Source organism: Sceloporus undulatus, chromosome 2 (genome assembly GCF_019175285.1).
Source record: "Sceloporus undulatus isolate JIND9_A2432 ecotype Alabama chromosome 2, SceUnd_v1.1, whole genome shotgun sequence".
Classification (NCBI taxonomy): Eukaryota; Metazoa; Chordata; class Lepidosauria; order Squamata; family Phrynosomatidae; genus Sceloporus; species Sceloporus undulatus.
Genome location: NC_056523.1, coordinates 235,789,150 through 235,810,672, shown reverse-complemented (window position 1 = coordinate 235,810,672; position 21,523 = coordinate 235,789,150). Strand labels below are relative to the sequence as shown.

Sequence of the window (21,523 nt, the reverse complement as noted above, 5' to 3'; positions counted from 1 at the left end):
CTGTGTCCTGCAAATTTGGCTCTTCCCCTGCAGCTCTGTGCAACATGTGGGTCTGGAGACAGATTTTGTACTTTGAACATTGGAATAATCTCCACCATTATCATTTTTAATAATAATTTAAGAAAATCGCATTTTATTATTTTATTGAAGTTTACTTGTTTTAATACTGCAAATACCATAGTTTGAATTCTAATTTAATGTTCTGTTTTTGTAGGCTTCTAACTGTATCATTCTTTTAAACTCTGAGCCACTTTGGGTCCAATTCTGGGCAAATAGCAAGATATAAATAATAACAATAATTTTAATTCTTTTCCTCATCCTAAAAGCATTTGCCTAACCTCTCAATAGCCAAGCTCCCTATTGAGACTTTCTTTAGCTCTAAGCAACAGAGAAATTAAAAAGCATTATAAAAACCTAGGCCAGGCACACCTTTCTCAAACAGGAGTCCTGTGTGAATTACAAAATGTAATTAGAACACAGACTCGGACAGTGAATTTGGTCCATTTCCCCCAATCTGAAATGCGGCAGAACAAAAAATAAATTTCACCAATTTGAATCAAAGCCAGTTATTACCTTTGTTTATGCCAATATCCATTGCTTGGAAAATTAAATCCTTTTCAACCATACTGCTGAAATCTTCATGGGGACGAATGTGATTTTCCTGCTTAAGGCCTCGTCTGATCAATGTGAGTCCAACTGTTTGGCCAGTGTGCCGCAGAACTTCCACTGCTTGCTGGTTGGTAAAACCCTGAAGATTTGTTCCGTCCACCTGAAGAATTGAATATATGTTAATTTCCAGCAAGTTACTATAAAGAAGTGAAGGATATAAAAATGATGTCATTCAAAATTAGCCAAACTTTTCTTTAGCTGTTTGCAAAATGTCAGATCCGATTTGGTCTCCAGTCACTTAGATGTTGTGTTTTGTTACTTATTGTTTAATACTTTTTTATTAATAGATTTGTACAATTAAAATCACTCAAAGTAACAAACTTCCACAATAACTCACTAACACTAACGCAAACATCCATCCATCTACTACTAGCATTACAAAATAACAATTTACATCCATTTACTGAATTATATTATCATAAGTACTTCCTTCAGAACTGCAGTATCCCATTACAGTATTCATTAAATATGTAATTTTTCTTAATCTTGTATTAATCCTTGAATCTTCTGTCTTTATTGAATTTTAATTGTTTTATATTTCCTTAATGCTTCTCTGATTTTTAATCTTGTATTTTTATTATCAGCTATTAGAACATTTTTATTATAACAAAAAGTTCCTTAAATCATTTGGCAGGATTCTCAATTCTCCACAAATCAGGCCAATTTCTATATCAAAATTGTTTTATCAAAAGCCATTCTTTTTCTATCAAATCTGCTGTTTTGTACTGTATGCGTGCTGTCAAAACGTCCATGTCCATCATTTCCTTTAATTTTTATCATTCATTAATTTTATTATCAATTCCATTATTTATTATCATTATCCATTCTTCTGTGGAGGGTATTTTGTTTTTTCCTCAGTACTGCACAACAGAATTCTGGCAACTGAAACATGTATTAATATTTTCCTTTTTAGTTTTCTTGCTTTATTTTCCATCATGTGAGTCATATTGAAAAAAAAGAATTCTGGTTCAAATGGGATCTTTACCTGTAGTATTTCTGTCATCCGTTTATGTATTCTTCTCCAATATTTGTTTGGTTTCTTGTATTTCCACTACAAGTAGTAGAAACATCCTGATGGTTCTTTACATTTCCAACATTCAGTCTTACTGGTAATCAATATTGCATTCAGGTGCATTGGTGAGAGGTATTATCGATGGAACATCTTTAACAAGTTTTCTTTTTAACTTTGGCATAAGGTAAATTTACATGTATTGACCCAAGCCTTTTCCCATGCCTTGAGCTCTATATACTTCCCAATATCCTGAGACCACTTGATCATTGTATGTTTAACTGTTTCTTTTTCTAAGTCTCTTTTTTGCGGTACTTTGTAGTATTTTGCAGTATGGTAGTTCCCTGCATCCATAAAGATCTTATCTAATTCATTCTTTTTATCTTCAAGTTTTTCTATCTTCTTTTCCACTTTGAAGCATTCATTTAGTTGGTTATACAAAAACCAGTTATTATTCAAATTTTCTAAACCAAATTGTTCTATCATTTTCAGTTTGTATTCTGAATTCTTTTCCTTTACTAATATGTCCTCATATCTAATCCAGGGTTCATTACTGATTTTACTTCTGTGAAAAAAAAAATGTTTCTTGAGTGGATACCCACTTTGGAATTCCTTGATATTCTTAGCCACCCCCTGATCAGTGACTTTCTGATGTAGTGGTGCTCAAAATCTTTGTTTACCTTTGCTTTAACATACCATAGACAGTCATGCTGTCCATATCTCTTATTGGCTCCTTCAATATTCAATGTTCTTTCATTAGAAAGATTTATCCAGTCTTCTAACTATAGTAAACAGCAGGCATAGTAATAGTGTTGGAAGTTCAGGTGTGCAGCCGCTTCTCTTTTGAGTCTGTTAATATGTTACATCTGATTCTTGCTCTCTTCCCCATCTACAGAAATTTTGTCACTTCTTTTTTCCATAGGCTAAAGCATTTCTCATTAATAATGATGGCTGTATTTTATAATAATTTGTTATTATATTTTATAATAATTTTGAAATAAGTACACAGGTTTTGGTAGCATGTTCATTTTTATTATAGAGACTCTTCCCAAAAAAGAAATATGTAACCTTGTCCACTTTTGTAAATCATTTTCCATTTATTTCCATATTTTTCAGTAGTTATTTTCATAGAGATCCACATATCTCTTTGTTATATAGATACAGTGCACCCACGTCATATGTGGGCGTGCCATATGCAGCTTTTAGCTTATGCTGAAGCTGCACACCAGAAACAGCAATGGTGCATATGCCCATGGCCACATGCACCAGCCCTATTGTTTTCCATGGGGCTCAAAGCATACATAGTGTTACCCTTATGCGCTGAGGTGTGTGTGTCTGGAATAGATGCCCACGTAAGGGAAGGACTGACTGTACTTAGGTATTTAACCTTTTTTCTGTTTTGAATTTCGTTATTTTACTCAGCATTTTCCCTTCTTGTGATCCTATATTTTTGGTCAAGATTGTTGATTTTACATGATTAATTTTAAAACCTGCTAGATTTCCAAACTCTTGTGATGTTTTTTGCAATTTTTCCATTCTATGCAATGGATCTTAGCACGGGGGACAGAGGGCATCCCTGTCTTGTACCTTTTTCTATTTTAATGAAATTTGATTTCTCCTCGTTTATTAGAATTCACAATCTTTAGTTGTTATATATTGCTGTTATCCAGTTGTCAAATGTTTCTCCCGTGTTCATTTTTTAAATGACCTCTTGCATGAAAATCCAGCTCACTTTATCGAACACTTTTTCAACGTTTATAAGGATCATTGCTAGCATTTTTTCACTGTGCTATTCAAAATATTCTATGATGTTTATAACTGCTATTATGTTGCTTCTTTTCTTTCTTTTTGGGAGAAACCCGCTTTGATCTTTGTGTATCACATCTAATAAAATTTTCTTGAGCCATTCTACAATTATTAATAAATATTTCGTAATCTGCATTTCACAATGAGATGGGTCTATAGTTCTCTAGAATTTTACTGTCCCTATCTTCCTTTGGTATCACTGTAGCGATGGCTTCTTTCCGTGATTGTGGAAGCCCATTTCTTTTTTCTTTTCTCAATTTGTTAGCCAATACTTGCCTGGTTTGTTACCAGCTTCAAAATGTTTTTGCCTAAGAAAAGGTTAAGGGGTGATATCATAGCCCTGTTTAAATACCAGAAGGGATGCCATATTGAGGTGGGAGCAAGCTTGTTTTCTGCTGCTCGAGAGAACAGGACCCAGAGCAATGGATGCAAGCTCCAGGAAAAGAGATTCCACCTCAACATTAGGAGGAACTTCCTGACAGTAAGGGCTGTTCGACAGTGGAATGCACTCCCTCGGAGTGTAATGGAGTCTCCCTCCTTGGAGGTCTTCAGACGGAGGCTGGATGGCCATCTGTCAGGGATGCTTTAATTTAGATTTCCTGCATGGCAGAATGGGGTTGGACTGGATGGCCCTAGTGGTCTCTTCCAACTCTATGATTCTATGATTCCTTGTTGCAATTCTATTTCTGTTAAAATTATAGTTAATGCTTGTAGTTGCTTCTGTAACATTTGCACTTCAGGTTTAAGTTTTTGTTTCCTAGATTTTCCTTCCATTTCTCATTTTTTTTCTCTTAGTGCTTTTGTTATTGTTTTCTTTCTCTTCCTTCCTTTCTTTCTTCTGAGTTATATTTTATTAACAAACCACAAATTACTACCATACTGGCATCCTATATTACATTTTCTGATATTCCATTAGTTTTATGTTCTACAAAGTATAGTTTTAGTGCTTCCTTTATTTTGTTAGTGATGTCTTCATTTTTTAAAAGATTTTTTCTCTAACATTCTTAATATGAGATGAAATCTCCATCTTTTGTAACGTAGGTAAAAATGTTTTTGTAGCTATGAACATGTCTTGACATGGAATCATGCACTTCTGGGGGGAAACGTACCATATTTTGAACTCCATACACCCATCAATGTGAATTCTTCTAATAAACTGAAAAAAGATTTTGGGAGTTTCCCTTGAATTTTTCCTTACTGATTTTTCCCTTGATAGTCTTATCCAACATCAGACCTATAACTGTGTTAAAGTCACCCATCAATATACTTTGTTTTCATTTTCATATTTCCTCAATTCATTTGTTAAATGCTCAAATAATCTTTCTTCTCTAGTGAAGTATAAACTCCAGTCACAAGCATTTTTAGTTCTTTTAATATTATCTCTATTGCAATACAGTATATGATCCATTCGAATCTTTCAAGATTTCCTTTGAGCTATTTTTTTGTTTACAAATATTGTTATCCCTTTTTCTTTTCTGTGGCAGATGCAGTGATTCCCAAGTTTGGGAATTCTTAGATATTTTGTATCCCTTTTTTATTCTCGTTTCCTGTAAAACCTATTATGTCACCCCTTGATTTTTCCAACTAATGAAATATCATATCGCATTTCTATTTTGAGTTTAACCTTTTCATGTTCCAAGAGAGGATTGAAAATGTCATTTTACACTTACAGTGGGCCCTCCTTATCCGCAGACATGCCATCCATGGATCTGAGCATCCGCGGATGGCAAGCCTGGGGGGGGGGGTGGCAGAGGAGAAGGAAAGTGCAGCACGGCTCAAGGTGGGATGAGGAAGGCGAGGTGGGAGAAAAGGAGGAGTAGGATATACTTTATTACGGTCAAAGACCAACATAAAAGAAACAAAACAACAACATTAAAACAATAATGTTAAAAAACGAATTAATAATAATACATTAGTAATACATTAAAACAATGCAGTAAAATCATGCATACTTAGGGTTAGTTACAGAACTGGGTGCTTTGCTCTTAAATAGCAGGAGGATAAGTCTGCCCACTGGGAAGATAAAACAAATTAAATCAACAATAAAATGAATTAAAATAAGAATAAGGAACAACTACTGTAGATAGGATTAAGGTAGCTCGGGCATAATGTGTTCTGTTAACTTAGAATTAATTTTGCTTTTTCTGCAAGCAATTGCAGACGCACAAAATTGTGCCACTTTACAAGTTATTTGTACAATCTGACAAAAGATAAAGTTTCAGATCTCCCCAGTTTATTTAGAAGGATTGGGGTGATCAGGACTTTACGGGCTTCACTGTAAAAACAGCAATGAACTGACCGTTTCAATATCTCCTGTGTTACAAGGGCATATTCTCTCAAGCACAGGAATCTTACTATATCTGCCCTCGAGTTGTGCTGAAGGTAATACGTTTAGTCTAGCTAACGAGAATGCTTTCCTGTGTTTGGGTATTGTTAGGTTTGTCAAGTAATTTGCCATAATGGATGAACTGGCACAATCCCAATAGTTGAAATATCTCGCGGGCTGACTATGATTATTTTGGAGATCTAGATCTTTTATGTGCTGAAGTATAGCTGTTTTAGCTTTTGAGTGCCCCATGGCTCAAAGGTTATCTGGCGGAAGACCCAGATTTTGTAATTTTGTGGTCAACGTATTTTTCCATTTTGATTGGAAGGTGTCTGTCAGACTTAATGATGCAAGACCCAGAGGCAAAAATGTCAATTTTAGCCAAAGATTTACTGTCATTATCAGAATTTGTCCGGTCTCTAGACGAAGTATTACATTTGGAACACAGGTCAGAATTCCTGTGATAGCTCTTATAAATTTAGTTAGCACAGCTTCAAAAGGCTTATAGTCCTCGTTTGCATAAATCTGACAGCCATACAGCATTTGAGATATTACTTTACTGACAAAAATTTGAATTGCTGCAGGGATGTATTGGTCGCCTTTGGTGTAGAAAAAGGATAGAAGAGCTTTGGTGCTTCTTTGAATGGTTGCGATGGTGTGCTTTATGGAATGATTTTCATGTGTATTTGGGCTGGCCAAATGGCCGTAATAAAGTTATTATTATTATTCATGTGTATTGTTCTGTGCTGATGGCCGGCCTGCATTCCCAGGCTCACAGAGTATATATACACCCAACGTTTTCCAGGCAAAGCATTCTCTGAAGATGCCAACCACAGATGCTGGCGAAATGTCAGGAAGAAACTTTTCTGGAACATGGCCACATAGCCCGAAAAACCCACAAAAAACCATGGATGCTGGCCATGAAAGCCTTCGACTTTACAATGGCAACCTCTCACCATTCCTCACACCAGACATCCTCTGCATCACCATTTTTGAATATTTACATCCCGGGGGGAAAAACATGCAGAATTCTTCATCTTATACTGTTCATATGAATTTACTCTAAGAGCACCGGTGAAATATCTGTAAATGTTTAACACCATAGCTTTCCTGTTTGGTTACTATTGCTGGATAAATACTCTGGTGCTATAAGTGACAACTATACCACTTAATTTCTCACATCTCTATATAAATGAAAAGTACTTTGTTCTCAGGGGCCATCCTGATGTACCGGCTTGAGCATTTGACTATGAATTGAACAACTGTTCTATCCTAACATCAGATTATATTTCACAAATCACAGAGCACCAGGACTAGCACACATCTTTGGGTGATTTCAGCATTTACATCGCTCCACTGTGAGAATGAGCCATTTATTTCTGCTCCATTTTTTTGTTCTTTAGCCAGTTACTAGCACACAAGAAGATTTCTCTTCTTATTCCATCAGTGAGTTTTCTCAGGAGTCATTAGAAGGGGAGACTGTAAAAAGCTAAGTAAATTATGTCTAATAGATCATTCCTGGTCATGTGCTCCATAATATTCTCAATAAACTCAGTCTAAAAGATGATATGGGACTGAACCTTTGCAAAAGCCGTATTTCCTTCTTCCATATGCTTGGTAATTTGACCTTTAATAATTCCATCAATTTACCTAGAACACATGTTAAACTAACAAACCTTTAATGACTCAGATTCTCTCTTGATCCCATTTTCCAGTTTTGTCTGAAGGGGGGGGGGGTGTCAGCAAAAAACCTCTGTTTGAGAACTCATGGAAATGTTTCATCTTGATCTAGTGATTTGTTAATTTTCAATATCAGTTAGTGCAATTAAAGTAGATAATAAAAACAAAAAACCAATACTAGTAAAAACAAAAAGCCAATAAAAACACAGCTCCATAATTACTCACAGCAATAATTTGATCTCCAACCTGGATTCTACCATCATGTTCAACTGCGCTGCCTTTTGTGATACTCTTCACAAAAATCCCAGAAGGTTCTGTAAAATAAAAATAAAAACCACATGATTAAAACCACCTTTGAGCAGTTTCTGGGTGAGTCCACAAGCCCAAACACAGTGTGCCAACATTGTGCTATGACACCTAAGTAGTTTTAGGCGGGGTACAGCCCACCCAAAAAGGATGGTCTCCCGGTGCCTAGTTTTGGTCCGTGGGGAAGCCGCAGCCTCCAGACCGTGGGGCTTTCCCATGGACCAAAAAGAGCCCGCAAAAAGTCAATGGCGTACTTGTGACATCGTAATGGTGCCGTGCCGTGCATCTGCACAGGGCACCGCCATTTTGACGCCCTCGTCCCATGCGAGGGACGAGGGGCATCTAGAAGCGCCGCCCCGAGGCACCCCTCGCACGTGACGAGGGCATCCTTTTCATCCCGTCTGGACTGGGCCACACATAACATTTAATCTGAAGTGTCACTGATATCACATTTCTCATTAACATGTAGGTACATACTAGGAGTTAATTCTAGCCTATATTTCAGAGGAAGGGGTTGGCAAAATCACCTGAGTATTGCTTGCGTAAGATAACAGTATGAAATTCATGAGGTTGCCGTAAGTCAGGGGGTGACCTGAAAGCACATGCATACAGTAGCATCACTGGAGGACTGCAGGGGGTTGCAGATTGCACCAGTGACACCCAGGCTAGGGGTGACACCTGGTTTGGGCCCACTCCCCCTTTGGGGCACGAGGGGCGAACATGCACCCTTCCAGGCTGCTCTGTCCAGTGCTCCCTCTCTAGGGAGAAAGTCCAGGATGGAGTAGGAGGGTCAGCATGTTGCGGCCATCCCCTGTCTGAGTCCAGCATGGACTTAGAAGGCATGGAGGGAGGAAGAAAAAGGCTCCCCTCTGGGTCTTTGGAAGACTTGGAGGGCACAGGGGGAGGAAGGAAGGATGCCCTGAAAGTCCTTAGAGGACCCAGGGGCATGGGGGGAGGGAGGATGCCCTGCAAGTCCTCCATGAATTTGGAAGGCTTGGGTGGCGGCTGCCCTTGTGGCCCCACCTCCATAAGCCTTGCCCCCCCAGGTAATACTGAAGCTGGAAACGCCACTGCATGCAGACTCACACAGACTAACAGAGAGTTCTAACTAACCTCTGGCTTCTCAGAAAAGGATATACTTTTCAAAACATGCATTTTTCATCCTCATACAATTCAGTTTTAGTATATGTAGCTGTGCTATAAATGTTATGAGCAAGTGGTGCTAAAGCCAGTGGGTTATTAGACCTTCTAAAAGAAATTGAGTTAAATGGTGTCATCAGTCCTTGATTCCAAATAAAAAAAATCCACATTCAATGAATTCAAAAGAGTTAGCAAAATGAAATAAATAACAAACTTCACAACAATGACTCTACATATTGAATTTTTCTGTATTTATAAATGTTTACATTGTGATTTTAAAAATTCAACTAAATTCTCAGTAAAACGAGAAAGGGGAATCTGTACAGATATGCTCATGCCATTACCTGAGGTTTTGTCTCCAATGTATCCAGCAATAGTTATTCCTAATCCTTGGATATTTTTGGTAAGTGTCACTTCAAATGTGTTTCCATCTGCAACAGGATCAACTTGTGTCTCTTCCTCTCTCTTTTATAAAAGGAAAAATAAATTTAGATTTATATCTCACTCTTCTCAGAAGTTGGAAATAACAAGTTAAATCTAATGGCGTTATGTGCTAGTCCATTAACACGCAACAAGGCATTATGAGTTAACTTGTTGATCAACATCACTTATCATCTGAAAGCAATTACTTATACATGATTTCATTTCTACTTTTCACCAAAGAAGTAATGTTCTGGTTAACAGCACTCAGTATTCCTGTGGTGCAATGCATAAAAGGTTTTCTTTCGTTATACAGTGAGAAGAAGTCTCAAGAGGAGGAGCTCTGAGGAGCACTAGGGATGTTAGAAGCTTCAGGAATTAAACTTGGGACACCTGGTCCTTGCTCAGCGCTGATCTTTGTAGATTATGATTCCTAATTCTAAGTGAGTGGGGAGGTAAAAGGATGCAGTTACTAATAGTGATTTTTTTGCCTATTTCTGTTGAGAATTCTCCACCTTTGATAGACCAACTTATCTTTGTAGCCGCTTATTGCTGAATATTAGTATGAAAGTGATTATTATCCTCTAGTCTAACTGAAATGATTTCATGTTGAAAGTGCCATATTGTAGAATGCAAGAAAACATTTCTGAAGGAGCCAATCACAAAATGTGCCACTAGGGGGGCAGAAATGTTGTTGTTGTTAGCTGCCCATGAGTTAGTACCAACTCATGGTGACCTTATGGATGAGACATCTCCAAGAAACCCTATCTTCCACTACCTTGCCCAGATCCTACAAGCCCTTGCCCACACACCCCCTCCCCAATCGAGTCTATACATCTGATTTGTGGTCTTCTTCTCTTTCTTCCATCCTCCACCGTTCTTAGCATTATTGTTTTTTCAAATGATCTGTGCCTTCTCATTATGTGGCCAAAGTACAATAGTCTCAACTTGATCATCTTTGCTTTCCACGGACAGCCCTTGTCTGATCTGTTCACAAACCCATTTGTTTGTCTTCTTGGCTGTCCGTGGTATCCTAAGTACTCTTCTCCAGCACCACATTTCAAATGAGTTGATTTTCTTTCTGTCTACTTCCTTCACTGTCCAGCTCTCACATCCGTACATGGTAAATGGGAACACAATGGCCTGAACGATTCTGACTTTAGTGCTTAGTTGTATGTCTTTGCTCTTCAGTATCTTTTCCAGTGGCTTCATAGCTGCCCTTCCCGTTCCTAGTCTTTTTCTTATTTCTTGACTGCAGTCCCCATTCTGGTCAATGTTTGATCCTACATATGGGAATTCTTTAACTATTTCATATTCCTCGTTGTCTAGATTGAATTTGTGTATTTCTTCTGTGGTCATTATTTTTCTTTTCTTTATGTTCAGCATTAGACCTGCCTTTGCACTTTCAACGTTGACCTTCCTTATTAACTGTTCCGATTCTTAATTGTCTTCTGCTAATAATATGGTGTCGTCCACATATCTTAGGTTGTTAAAGTTGCTTCCTCCTATCTTAACTCCTCCTTTTTCTGATTCTAATTCTGCTTTTCTTATTATGTTTTCAGCATATAAGTTAAACAACTAGGATGCTAGGATGCAGCCCTGCCTGACCCCTTTGCCTATTGGGAACAACTCAGTTTCTCCGAATTCTGTTCTGACGGTGGCCTTTTTTCCTTGGTACAGATTCCTCACTAGGATGAGCAGCTATAGTGACATCCCCATGTCTGAGTGCATTCCATAGCTTATTGTGATCTTTGAAGATTTTCATACCAGCTCTTACCATGGGGTAAGCACTAGTAAAACGCAAGTTAAACATTTAGGAAGTGTGAATGTCTTAAAGCCTGGCATTCTCCCCAATGGCAGGGAATCGTCTCCTTGCCTCTAGTGTCCCTGAATCGTTCAGGGAGCAGCAATTTCCCATTAACACAAAGTTTCCATTCTTAGGAAATTGCTGCTCCGCGAACGATTCAAGGGCATTGGAGATGATTCCCTGATGTTTGGGAATCACGTCAGGCTTTCATACACACGCTTCCCTGACATCTATACAATCAAATGCTTTGCTGTAGTCTATAAAACATATGCTGATTCTTTTTGTTTTTAATTCTTTGGTGCGCTTCATTAGCCATTGCATGTCTGTAATGTGGTCCCTAGTGCCCCTTCCTTTTCTGAATCCTGCTTCCACCTCTGGAATTTCTCTGTCCATGTATGGTTGAAGTGTATGCTGCAGAATTTTGAGCATTAATAATAAATTAACTTCCCCACCTCTAACCATGAATATTAATGAATTAATTTTCGAAATGTAACATTCCAAGCTCTGGCTTTTCTCCCCAAACTGGGAGTAACCATTCAACTGTCAAAAGCTCATCCGAATGCAATGATTTTAGCCCGCCAACTGAAGGACTATAGGGAAGGGACCAGCTTTGAATGGAGCTCCAAAACCTGGGAGCAGCCTCCAAGAAACCTCTCTCCTGTTCCCTCAAATGTGCCTCACTGGATAACAGAATCAAGAGAAGGTCCTTCAAAACGCCACCTGAAGTTATGATTCACAAAGGCAGTCCTTATAAGGAACCAACAAACTTGTCACTGAAGCCAATTTTCAGGCACACACATTGGAAATAAGTGATCAACCCTTTGGCAGTCATGTGAAGCTCTAACGTAGTTAACATTACTTTTCATTTCACGTCTTCTATACAGCTTTCTTTCTTTGTATTTATGGTGCCAAAATATACAATGTTTGGGGAATCTTAAACCTTAACAGAACATAACCATTTCACTTTTTTCTTCTTTTTTAACTATTATATTTATTGTGCATCAAACATGCATGAGCATGGTCAAGCAGGGAATTGAACCCTAGGGGGGATACAGAAAGGCAGAAAGGAGTGCTGAGACACTGCCCCTTTCTGCCCCACATGGAGGCCGCAACAACCAAATGGCATGGCCTCTGGGAGCCCTAAAAAGAACCCACTCCTAGCAGGTTCATCTTAGGGTGCATGTGCGACGCCATTGGCACCCTCGCACATGCAATGATGACATCTGTGCGGCGCCATGCCATTTGGAGGCTGTGCCATGCGTATTTCATCATGGTGGCCCCCATGTGGACGGGGACGAGCCATGATGGAGCCGGGGGTGTACAGTAGGGCTCGGGAGCGTACAGACGCTTCGCATTCCCAGATGCTTCGTTGCCCATCTGTATCAGGCCCTAGTCTCCAGAGTCATAGTTCAGCACTCAAATTACAGTGTGCCCGCGTTATACGGGGGCACCTTTTAATGAATGGCTTGCACCGCCATGTGCAAGAGCCCCATTATTTTCAATGGGACTCGAGGATAGGCAGAACTTGCCAGAACAGGTCCCCCACATAAGGAAAGGGACCACTGTACTACACCACACAGATGGTATGGATATTTACTGAAATGCAAAACTTGTGGATATCATGATGAAGTGACAAGTTCAGCTTTAACAATAGTCATTGAGGGAGAAAAGCAGGAGGGAAGATGTTGCCTAAGACCAGATTGGGTGGATGTCTGTATGAAGTAGTGGGAGGGAGTTTTGGAATGTGGTGTGGACAGGCTGGGAACCACAAAGGAGATCTATTTAAACTGTCTAAGAGCATCCAATGTTGTATGTAGTGTGCCAGGAAACCATTATCTTTGTTCAACCCACTGTTGATTGATTAGAGTTTGTGAATATATTGTAATTCAGTTGTTTCTCTTTCCAATCTCCCTTTGCAGGTTTTTTGTTCAAGGACTGCTGTCTTGAGCTCAAAGATAGAATGCCAAAGAAAACTGGTGTTCTGCAACAGGCTTTTGTATATTCCCATTCCTAATTTCTGATTTATGTCCATTTATTCTCTGGTATAGAGACTGGCCTGTCTGCCCAATGTATAGTGTTGAAGGGCATTGTTGATAAATGATGGCATATATCACATTAGAGGATGAGCAAGTCAAAGTGCCTCCAATATTGAGGGTTACGTGATTAGGTCCTATGATGACATTTCCCAAGTAGTTGTGTGGGCAGAATTGGCATCTGGGTGGTGTCTTGTATAGGCCCATGGTCTATGGATTATATAGGCCTATGGCTTAGACTTCAGCAAAACTGCAATTGAGACTGCAATGGCAAGGGGTCATCAATCCAACAAAGATTTGCACTGACTACAATGTGAAGAGTCAATCTTCAGAAATTTCTCTTTTCCCCTGGAGTCCCCTTTGTCCCATAAAATCAGCTCGGGAGGATTGAAAGACCTTTCAGACAAGTAGAGGAGTAGCAATGGGAGCCAAAGAAGGAGGGGGAACCGGCAAAAATGAGACCCACAGCCACACCCTTTCTTGCTCGTGGAAGGATTTTGAGGTGATTAATGCTCAGGTATGGTCCCAGTTGCAGAATAAAAATTTGATTCCATTCCTCTGTGTGCTAGAGCCAAGAGGGCACAAGGGATCAACAGAGAAGAAAGGAATCAATGAGTACATGTAAATGATGGAAAGATTCTATTGATGACAAGGTAAAAATAACTCGGGAAGTGGGGCATATAACCAATAACAATAGCATTTTTTATTTATTTCCCAGAGACTTAGCAGCCAAATCTATTTGCTTTCCAGTCATCTCCCAGAAACTGCTACTGGGAAAGAGCAAAATCAAGAAGCAATTTAAAAAAAAAAAAAAAAGGGGGGGGGGGGAGATTACTTATAAAGTAAAAAAGTAATTACCCAAAAAGAGATACTTGAGGAAAATGTTGTTCAAATTATATTTAGGGAAATGTTCCTCAAAACAGAAGATAAAAATGTAAAACAAAAGTCTAGGAAGTTACTGAAAGCAACCATGCCAAGGGCAGAAAAGCATGAGCTTGATCCCTCTCTTATCACTTTTCTTTCTATATTTTGAAGCAGCCGCAGTTCAACTGAGAATCACCTCATTCTGCTGAATAAAATCAAATTAACAGAAGCATCCTGCTAAACAGCTGTCACATTATCCATACAGGATGCTGAAAACTCTTGCTAGACTTGACACAAAGAAAGGCAGAAATATGTAGGCGCTTTCACTTTCTGGTACTTCTTTGTTTACATACACCGACACTCTTCCTCAAATCATGTTTCATTCCACATATTACAAACCATGCTCCTTCTTGGCCTCTTTTCAAAACATTTACGAGAAAGAATCATTTGTGACTAATAGAGGAAAGAATAACACAGAGGGAGTGATGGAGTTTGGGTAAATGAGGACATTTTTCAGAGAGTAAAGGAAGATCACCAGAATAGCAAAACAGAAATGAAAAGTTCTATGTGCAGTGAAGATGGCAGCTGGGTAGCTGGCACATGATGAGCAGCAGCTGAAGTTGTGGCAGCTGACCTAGGTGAAGAGTTGCAGCTGTGTGCCGGCTGGCACAGAAAGGAGCCGGCTGATGGATGGAGAGGATGATGAGGTAAATGTGGGAAGCAGAAGAAGAAAGGCATATTGGGAGAAACTGTTTTAATAATCCAGCTGGACTGAAAGAGCTGCTGCAGAGTAAGTGGGAGGTGTTGCAACCCACTGATTGCTCAGCTGCTGTTAAACTACCATTCAAATGGCACATTGAGGTTACTGGGTTAGAAATTATTTGTATATTTGTATGTCTGGCTCACCAGAATCCTCGTTACGCAGACTTTATTACTGATGATTATGAGGGATTATATATATATATATATATATATATATATATATATATATATATGAGAGAGAGACATTGTAAACACTGCATTTACATGTCTTTGGAGTAAGAAAACAGCAGCCCTGAAATCTATTTTAATAATCAATCATTGGATTTCTTGCTCTCAATGTCATTTCCTCAATTTATTCTGCCCTCCCCTCATTACCTGGTTATCCATCATGAATGCCTGTACTGGTGTGCCCGGAGGAACTGCAGGTGGTGCAGGCTCTTCTACTGGACCTCTGGCTATCACCAGCTTCACTCTGTTTCCACACTGCCTCAGCACATGTGCCACTTGCTCACTGCTCATTCCATTCAAATCTGTATCACCAATTTTCAAGATGTGGTCTCCACTGCATAGCCTACCATTCTGGAGGAGGAAGAACTCAATTAATGAACTGCCAGAAATAAAAAAGGAAACCAACTGTACCAAATGTGCATTCTAGCAAGAGATTATTACTGATATGCAGGGACTGTGGTAAAATATTGGTGGACTGTTTATTTATTAACAGTGAGATTATGCTGTAATGTTACTGTAGTAAAACACAACACATGACACAAAGAAACAATTAGTATTTATTGCCACAATTGCTACTATTGCTATGCATGATACCACCTTCCTGCAATCAAAGTCCTGTGTACAAACCCCCTCACCAAATGACAGAGATGTTTTGCATATGGCATTATGCTCAAACCAGCCTACAGAGAGTAACCAAGAGTACGAGCAAACTCCATGCCTCAAAGTTTAACTCTCAGTGTACTATGAGGAACAGCAGAATATCTCAGCTTCAGTAAGTAAAGAAGCTACAACTATGGCCCAAAACAAACAGGCAAAATGATGCAGCTTGAGACTGCATTGAGGATGTGGCGTTGAGATGACGAACACCCCAAACAAGGCCTGAAGCCACACCAACACCATGCCATCACAGAAGAACTGAGCCAAGAAGAAGAGTTCCTTCCAGCAGCCCAGTTCAGAACCAGCATGTGTGGTTGCTGCTGTCCCAGTGTGAATGGCACCAGAGTGGCATAAGGCCGCTCCATTCAGGCCATCTGTTTCCAATGGCACCAGAGTGGCATGAGGCTGCTCCATCCAGGCTGTCTGTTTCAGGCCAATGGTGATTTTCACATGGGGATAGGATAGGGACAGGATTGCTCCATGATCCTTATCCCGCCCGTGACCCAAGTGAAAGTGATAGCGCAAATCACTTTCACATGAAAGCGGGCTGAAAAGTGCTTTCAGCCATCAACTAAAAGCGCTTTTAGCGGTCATTGTAATAATGGGTTCTTCCGTTATTACAAAAGAGTGGAAATGATGACTGAAAGCTCTTTCAGCTGACAGCTGAAAGTGCTTTTCAGCCCGCTTTCATGTGAAAATGCTTTGCTCTATCACTTTCACTTGCACTTTTCAAGTGGCTGAATGCGCTTGCAAGTGAAAGTGATTCACGTGATCACTTTCACTCACACTTCCCTGCCGGGTCAAGTACAGATTATGTGTGAAAGTCCTTCCCACGATTGGGTGGGAAGGACGGGACAGGGAGGGGACAATGATGTCCCATCCCTAATCTGATAATCTCCTGCGTCTACAAATGTTATACTGGGTTTGTGCATACATACAGATAAAGTAAGCAGTATGAAAGTCTGCTGCAAATACATACTTCAAAGCACTTCTCTCTTCCTTTCCATTTTCTTTTCATACTGGTTGGGCAATGTAGTTAATAAGAAAAAATTGCCACTAAAACAAAAAGATATTTTAAATATGCCTTGTGGAATTCACACATTTATATCTATCACTAATTATCCATGTGGAATGTCTGGCTGGAGTTTTCACAAACTGAAATGTTGCCCTCTGGTCTATGGTGAGGGTACACATACTTCCCATATATATACACTCTCCTTTTTTAACTCAAGAAGAAAGGTTTTATAGATGGTAATATTTCTATTTCAAATTTTTATCACTTGATGCTGTAAATAAAACATGCAGGAATATGCTAGGCATATATGTACCTGATCAGCTATTCCTCCTGGAAGGATAGTTTTAACTATTACTCCAGTTGATTTTCCACCCACTATCCCAAACCCTAGACCTGATCCATCATTCACCAACTCAATAGTCTCCACATGCTGCCAATGAACCTACAAAGACAGACAATAAATTAGGTTCACAAAGAAATAATGTCAAGAACAAGTAATTACAGTATATATTCGACTATAAGTTGACCTCATGTATAAGTCAAGGCCAGGTTTTGGAACCAAAATTATGGATTTTGACATGAGCTATGGGTAAGTTTTAGGGTAAAACCTAAGGGCATGTAAAAAGGATCTAAAGGATGAAGCAAAGGAAAACAATGCCAAAGACCTGACAAAATTCCAACAGGAATAGCTATGCCTTGCCCTAAAGGCTGAATGGAAGAAAGAGTAGAGGGGGATCAGTGCTTCCAAAACATTCTTGCCTTTGATTATTGGACAGTTCCTTTTTTAATAAGAATTAAAGTACAATACTTTCATTGACCCATGAATTTTTAAAAAAAACTGTTTTGGAAGGGGCATTTTTTGACTAAAATTCTAGACTTATACATGAATACACACAGTACATTATTTCAAGTGCCACAGAACCTGAAGCAGAAAAACAACATAGTTTTGCACCGTATATTGGATATTTCTGCGGTATACCCGTTCAAGAAATTTGCCCCTTCAGAAGCACAGCGAATAATTCAATATTTTCCATTCTGATTGTGCTCAATGGTACATCAAAAGTCTTTAGGATTTCACTGAAGTAGCTCAATGAGGGGTGAGGAATCATGCTTATAAATTAAAATGACCACTTCTCCATACAGCTATGGAAAAGGATGGAGCCCAACTGCTCTAATGCATCTCAGGATGCAGATCCTGCATCAGTTCTCTCCACAAGGTACCCTTCATAAACAAATAACTGAGAATAGGCACCCTGTCCACATCACTTGTTTCTTGCCATTAAAAGAAAACAAGCAAGAGAATCTGACTATATCTCAAAAGCTGCAAAACCATTCAATCTTGGGTAGCATGTGCACAAAGCAAGAAGAGGGGGCTCTTCTCATCACTGTAAGAAAAGAACCCCACAACACACATTGGCTCATTGCACATCCCACCAGTATATTCATTATTTTTAACACTACACTGTGGATGTATAAAATGAATTCCATTTATTATGAAACAAACAACAAGCCACCCACTGTAAAAAAAAAAAAAGACTAAACATTTTGTTTACCCAAAGAATCACCATTTAGTAAGTACAAACTTACAAACTTTCAGAAATAATTACAAAATGACCTGGCCAAAAGGAACACCTACAATTCTGCCAAAAGGACAGGCCTCACCTTCATTTCATGCAGAGAGAATTAAGAGAAAAGAGCAAATTGTGCCTAAAAGCCCCTCTCTCAGTGTCCATATTCGCTGATGTTGACTCCAACTTCCACAGGTTTGGTGTAAGGCATGCTTAATCGCGAATCTGAGGGTATTCCAAAGTACCTACAGTGCTTGCAGATTCTACATATGTGCTGTTGTAGGCAGTCCATTCCCTTCTCTGGCTGAATATGAGAAAATGTTGCAGGTGGCCTAAAGGCTCAACCTTTCTACCCCTCCATCTTCACATGTGTGTGAAACAAGCACAAGAACAGGGCTAAAGATTTCAGGAATACAGTCTAGGTTTGTATTTAACAGCTTCTGGCAAATTTAACTTTCAAAATGCCTGAACACTGTTTTAGCAGTATTTTCATATTTGCAAACAAGTACTCTTATGGCTCAGCAATGCTTATGGGAAAAGTCATCTTCTGTGGTTCCTAAGAAAATAACTTACAAGGAACATGATGAGTAGGGAGGATAAAGGGGAAAAAAGAAAAGAAAATAACAGGACTATTTTTTTTCTTTTGCAAAGTTTGACCTTTCCATGGTATTATTAAGAACAAAGTGCAATCAGCTTCACTGGCAGATATGTGTAGGAATGTTCTACCACAGTACAAGAACTCAATTTTTTCATCCCGAGAAGCGTAGGAAGCATGTTGCCACAACATCCCACACAAAAAGAGGCAAAGCATGATGTGAAATGAGGATCTGGGCAAGCCTGGTTAGAACCAGCCAATCACAGCCTTTGAAATGCTGTGAAGCAGAGCCTCTGGGGGATATTGCCTAGAGGCCTGTATGTTATAGAGGGAAAAGATGAATAGGGCAGTCAGAAACAAGGTGAAAATCTGAATAAGGTTTTGGGAGCTGGAAACTTGGAGCTTATGGATTTCATGTTTAATTTATTAATTTTTGTTGTTGTTGTTGTTGTTGTTGTTGTTGTTGTGTGCTGTCAAGTCTTTTCCAATTTATGGCATGCCTAAGGCAATGCTCACAGTTTTCTTGGCAGAATTTTCTCAGAGAGAGTTTGTCGTTGCCTCCTTCTCAAGCTGAAAGAGTGTGACTTGCTCAAGTCACCCAGTGGGTTTCTATGACTGACTGCGGATTCAAATCCTGGTCTCCCAGTGTCTTAGTCCAACTCTCAAGTCACTACACCACACTGGCTGTCACAATAAATGAATGTTTACTATATTTATTTGCTAAAACTGTGTCCGACTGTTTACATTTAAGAATTAAAAGGGAAGACTGGTCACATTTGAATACACTGAACATACTACACAGCCATTTGTCCAGTATAGTGAGCCCCTTGAGTACCAGATCCAGGAAGGGATCTTAATGGCAAAAAAGTGAAAGATGAGTGATAGAAACCCAAAGGATGGAACTAAGGAACCAATCTGGAGAGGGATTCTGCCACACATGGTATGGGATCCTTGGGCAACAAAAAGAGAAATTACCAGAAGCATGTGGATGATTTGGATACATTTGGGTGTAATTTTGATGCATTTTCTTCCTCATTTCTAAGTGGACCTGAGCAGAGTTTCCTTAGATTATCATTCGTTTGATCCACACAGCAAATGTGAATGTTGTGAATTTCATAATATGAGTGAGCTGTTACAGAGTCCATGTACAAAGGCTGATGAAGGCATACAAACTTCAGTCATATCTCCTTTTCTCTCAGGGGCAGGCTGCATGTTTACCATCATTAAATCTCTTCAAACAAAACAAAACAAACAAGCTTAATTTATATACCACTTCATACCGCCTAAGCAGTGTCTAAGTGGTTTACAACTGTAAGCTAATTTGCCCTCAACAATTTGGGTGCTCATTTTAGCAACCTCGGAAGGATGCAAGCCTGAGTCAAACTTGAGCCCTTTTGCTGGTCTTGACCTCGCAACCTTATGGTTTTGAGTGAGTGGCTACAGTACAGGCATTTAACCACTGCAGCACCAGTGCTCTTCCACGTCACAGAAGCATATATCATCAGCACAGACACATGGGATGTCTCAACACAAGACACTGCATATTGTTAGAAGACACTTGTTGAGAGACATTGCATGGAATGGCACTAACCCATGTGACAAACCCCTTCCACTTGAATTTCATGCACTGACTCTTCCACTCTGCACAACTAGGATTCATTTGATCAAAACCCACATTGACTGAAGTACATCAAATGATCTGAACACACATTTTCTGGTGCACTGAAAGAGAAATTGGAAGCATGGGGAATTTCCTTTGATAATGTCACCTTTCCACCAGGGAGACACATTGCACAGATACCTCTGCTTTGAAGAAAAGGGCAATTAACCCATGAAACTATACAGAATCTATTCTGCAGTTACCCATGAGTGAAAAGAAAACAAGTCATAGTCTTTTTCACAGTGCATTGGTTTACTCACCGGATTGGAATGGGCTGAGATTGTGCTAGCAGCTGATGGAGATCGAGAAACTACAGGACTTATAAGCTGAGGCAAAGAACCCCTAGCCACAACCAGCTGAACAACATCTTTGGCTTTCTGTAGGATGCCAATAGCCTGTTGATGTGTAATTGTCTGATCGAGGGCTTGCCTATTAATAGCAAGAATTTGATCTGCCTCCTGCAGCCTTCCATCTCTATTGTAGGCATGTGAAAGAGTAAAAACAATAACAAAATAAGTGTTGCCACCACATATTACAACCTTTTTTTTGACAATTTCCCCAAAGTAGTTTCTTCTAATCCTGTTTTTCTATTTCTACCAACTTTTTAAATCTTTCCCTGCAGTTTTGCTGTGAGCAGCTATCTTGGCACCCTGGTGATCAACTCTCTTTGAAGCTAATCCTGCTGCCACACTCTCTTGCCTTCACCCCACAGCTAGCTCCTTCCCTCTGCACCCGCATCCGAAACTAAGTATATTACATATTGGTGGCTCTCAGCTCTGCCTTCTATAGCCTGGGAACTTCATTCTTGACTTTGAGCCTGCTGCTTAACAAACCAAAGTTCTACTTTGTTCAAACTGTAAGTGCTGAATATTCAACAATCCACACAGTTTACCTACAAGATACTTCAATCAAGATTTAAGGGGGTAGGAAGACTAATTTTATTTCTTATACAAAAAAAGAAAGAACCTGCATTACAAA

At 39.3% G+C, this 21,523-nt stretch overlaps 1 protein-coding gene across 16 annotated transcripts in view; it reads right to left on the bottom strand.

The window, feature by feature from the left end:
- The window catches only part of MPDZ (multiple PDZ domain crumbs cell polarity complex component), a 127,290-nt gene that overhangs the window by 82,494 nt on the left and 23,273 nt on the right, over positions 1-21,523 (bottom strand). For all 16 annotated transcript variants that reach the window (XM_042449073.1, XM_042449076.1, XM_042449074.1 and 13 more), the window contains exons 6-11: positions 20,806-21,019; positions 17,036-17,164; positions 15,198-15,401; positions 9,281-9,401; positions 7,716-7,804; positions 574-769 (exon numbers count right to left, since the gene is read on the bottom strand). In XM_042449073.1, the coding sequence (XP_042305007.1) occupies positions 574-769; positions 7,716-7,804; positions 9,281-9,401; positions 15,198-15,401; positions 17,036-17,164; positions 20,806-21,019 (953 nt within the window). The remainder of the gene's footprint in view (positions 1-573; positions 770-7,715; positions 7,805-9,280; positions 9,402-15,197; positions 15,402-17,035; positions 17,165-20,805; positions 21,020-21,523) is intronic.